Here is a 3,364-nt window from a genome sequence, read left to right on the forward strand (position 1 = left end):
CTCTCCCTTTCTCTCTCTCCTTGCATATATAAAAGCAAATTTCTTTATTTTTTATTTTTATTTATTTGACCCGAGTTCGATTCCTCCGCCCCTCTCGGAGAGCTCGGCAAGCTACCGAGAGTATCTCGCCCACACGGCAGAGCCTGGCAAGCTCCCTGTGACATATTCGATATGCCAAACACAGTAACAACAAAGTCTCCAATGGAGACGTTACTGGGCCCGCTCGAGCAAATTGATGAACAACGGGAGGGCCTTTACCTTTACCTTTACCTTTTAAAAAAATTTTTATTAGTGAAACACCATGAGGTACAGTTGCAGACTTACAAATTTTTGTGCTTGGGTTTCAGTTATACAATGATTGACTACCCATCTCTCCACCAGTGCCCATTCCCCACCTCCAATGCTCCCAGCATCCCTCTCACCCTCCACCCCTACATCACACCCCACCCCTGTGGCAGGGCATTCCCTTTTGTTATTTCTCTCCTTTGGGGTTTTCAGAAGAGGCACTGAGTTCAGTCTATAGTCTACTCAAAGTAAATTTCTTTAAAGAATACTATTGTGTTTCACTGACAAAGTCAGAGTTCAAGTCATATGTTCAATAAAATAAAATATGGTCAAGAATCAGGGATGCTGTCTCATTTGCCAAGGCATCGAAAATCAGATGGGCTGGACACATAATGAGATTCAGAGATGATTGCTTGACTAGGGTCATTACTGACTGGATTCCATGGGACATCAAAAAACCTCATGGTTGCTCAGCTACCAGATGGTCATACTTCTTCGTCAAGACCCTGAACGATCGGTTTGAGGCTCTTCGTGTTCCTAGAACGAACAGACGCCATTGGGCTACACTAGCAAGCGACAGGGACAAATGGAGTCATTACTGGCACCTGCTCGAGCAAATTGATGATTAACGGGAAGTCAAGTGATCAAGTGATTCATTTATTTACTTATATTTGTCCTATTAATACAGTAATATAATAAACTTTTGGCAGCTGTGTTCGACTTATGCCTGGGTTTTGAAAGTCTTCATAAATTTAACAAATTTAATATAGTTTTGTTTATATTAAAGTATTTTCTTAAAGACTTAAATCCCCTTTTAATTTTGTACTTTTTACTTTTTTTATTTGATTTAATTAAGTGTTTATGTATTACTTTTTCATAATCTGAGCTGAGAACACTCAGTGTCACCTTTCAATTTTTAGATATATAACTACTTGATTTGCCAATATTTACCTAGGATGCATCTACCCGAGCAATTCCAGAGCACAGAACCGGAAGTATGCCCTCAGAACCGCCAGGTGTGCTCAAAACCAGAACAAAAGTTCCAGAAAAGAAGATGACTCGTGATCAATGCTTCTGAAGTGAAGTCCCAGGATTCAATCCTGTGTTAGAGATGCCTAGAGGTTAATGCCCCGAGAGCCCAGAGGCTCTGCAGAGTGGAGGTCAGGCTGCAGGGGGCGCCAAGTCCCAAGAGCACAGAGTTGCAGGCCTGAAGGGGTGCTGAGATGGAAAGGGTTTCTCTTCAAAAACAGGAATACTTAATGACTGAAATAAAATAACAAACAGCTTTGGAAGGGTCTATCTCACAGAGATTTAATAAGAAAAAAAGAATAATAACTTTATTAAAAACCCAGAAAACTAAATTTTGCTTTGTTGAGAAAACCAAAACAAAAATAAGTATATGACACAGAAGGTTAAATTGTACATACTTAAACGTTTTGGGAGGAACATTTATCATATTGATAAGGCAGTAAAACCCATATGCAGGGGGTGTATCTGAACTTCTTAAAATCCCCAATGGAAAACACTGGGGCATTAGGATGGTTTTGCAGTCTCATTGTAGTACCCCTTGGGGATTCCTAGTATCCTAGAAATAACCTCAAAGTCCAGGTGTGTCCAAATGTGTTCAGGCCATACAGATGTGGGGGGCCCTGAGGGGGAAGGTCCTGAAAGGGCTTGGCCCTCGGGAGGGGGAACTCTGTGGCACACAGTCCTGGGACAGGACAGGGTCTCACCTTCTCAAACAAGGATCAGAACGTGGATCTCTTCACTCCCCTTGAGGATGGACCCGGTGGCTTCCACCAGCCCCTTCTGAGGATGGACCAGGTCTTCAGCTATGAATTCTCCTTCCTCATGAATATGCAAATTACACGAGGGACACTGAGTTAAATACAAATGTATCTGTGACCTGAAAATATCACCCAACAGACACACCCACACCTTCAGAAAACCCTGAGTGCATGGTCCTCACCATGGACTGGACCTTGAGAATTCTCTTCCTGGTGGCAGTGGCTTCAGGTAAGCGTCCCCGTTCCTTGGGCTGAGGGAATGGGGCCAGTCAAGTGGAGTCTCCCCCACTCCTGTCTGCTGTCCACAGGTGTGAACTCCCAGGTGCAGCTGGTGCAGTCGGGGCCTGAGGTGGGAAAACCTGGGACATCAGTGAAGATCTCCTGCAAGGCGTCCGGATACACCTTCACCGAATATGGGATAAACTGGGTACAGCAGGTCCCGGGACAAGGGCTTGAGTGGATGGGATGGATAAACACTAACACTGGTGCTCCAAGCTACACACCGAAGTTCCAGGGCAAAGTCACCTTCACTCTAGACACGTCCAAGGACACAGCTTACATGGAACTGAGCACGTTGAGCACTGAGGACATGGCTGTGTATTACTGTGCGAGATTCACAGTGTGACAACCGCATCCTGAATGTGTCAGAAAACCGAGGGGGAGGCAACTGTGCCGGGTGAGAAGACAACAGGGACGCTGATCCTCCTGACTTCCTCCTCAGAGAGTCAGGGTCTGAGACACAGAATGGGGCTCACGGGGCCAGGCTTCATATGAGGGAAAGGCTCAGGATCTCTCTCTGTCCTTCAGCAACAGCCAAGAAGAAAAGGCCTCCCTCTAGAACACCTGGAGTCATTCATATTTTCTTCTAGGATTTTGTGTGGAGTGCCCCAGATTGTACAGAAAGAACCACATGTAAGTTTGGGCTGGTGTCATTGTAGGTTCCTGAACTGTAGGTTTACGCATGGCAGACTCCCAATGTTACACGTTTTGTTTTAAATTCTGTGTCTGCAAAAAAATCCTTTTCTCTGAGACAAACTCCTGCTGTTGGCCCCGTGCCTCTTCTGGAGTTTCTGTGGAGCCCTACCCCTCTGTGCATGTTTGTATGTCCGTATTAGTGAGATGGAATTCTGCCATGGACAGTGGAGGAGATGATCCTCTATGAAAGGGACCATGGTCAAATTTGTCCTATCATGTGGTGGTAAGGAAATGGTCAGGGTCAGGATATGTGTAGACTTGATGTTGAGGGCATCAAAACTCAGCTCAGGGGAAGGTCATGACCCAAGCACAAACAC

The 3,364-nt window shown here is 45.2% G+C and overlaps 1 gene segment (V, D, J or C); it reads left to right on the plus strand.

Moving 5' to 3' along the window:
* Nucleotides 1-2,255: 2,255 nt before the first annotated feature.
* LOC130023152 (immunoglobulin heavy variable 7-4-1-like) lies at nt 2,256-2,697 on the plus strand. The segment is given in 2 exon segments: nt 2,256-2,301; nt 2,381-2,697. Coding segments are annotated over 2 exon segments (363 nt in total).
* Nucleotides 2,698-3,364: the final 667 nt, after the last annotated feature.

Source organism: Sorex fumeus, unplaced genomic scaffold (assembly GCF_029834395.1).
Source record: "Sorex fumeus unplaced genomic scaffold, SorFum_2.1 ptg000022l, whole genome shotgun sequence".
Classification (NCBI taxonomy): domain Eukaryota; kingdom Metazoa; phylum Chordata; class Mammalia; order Eulipotyphla; family Soricidae; genus Sorex; species Sorex fumeus.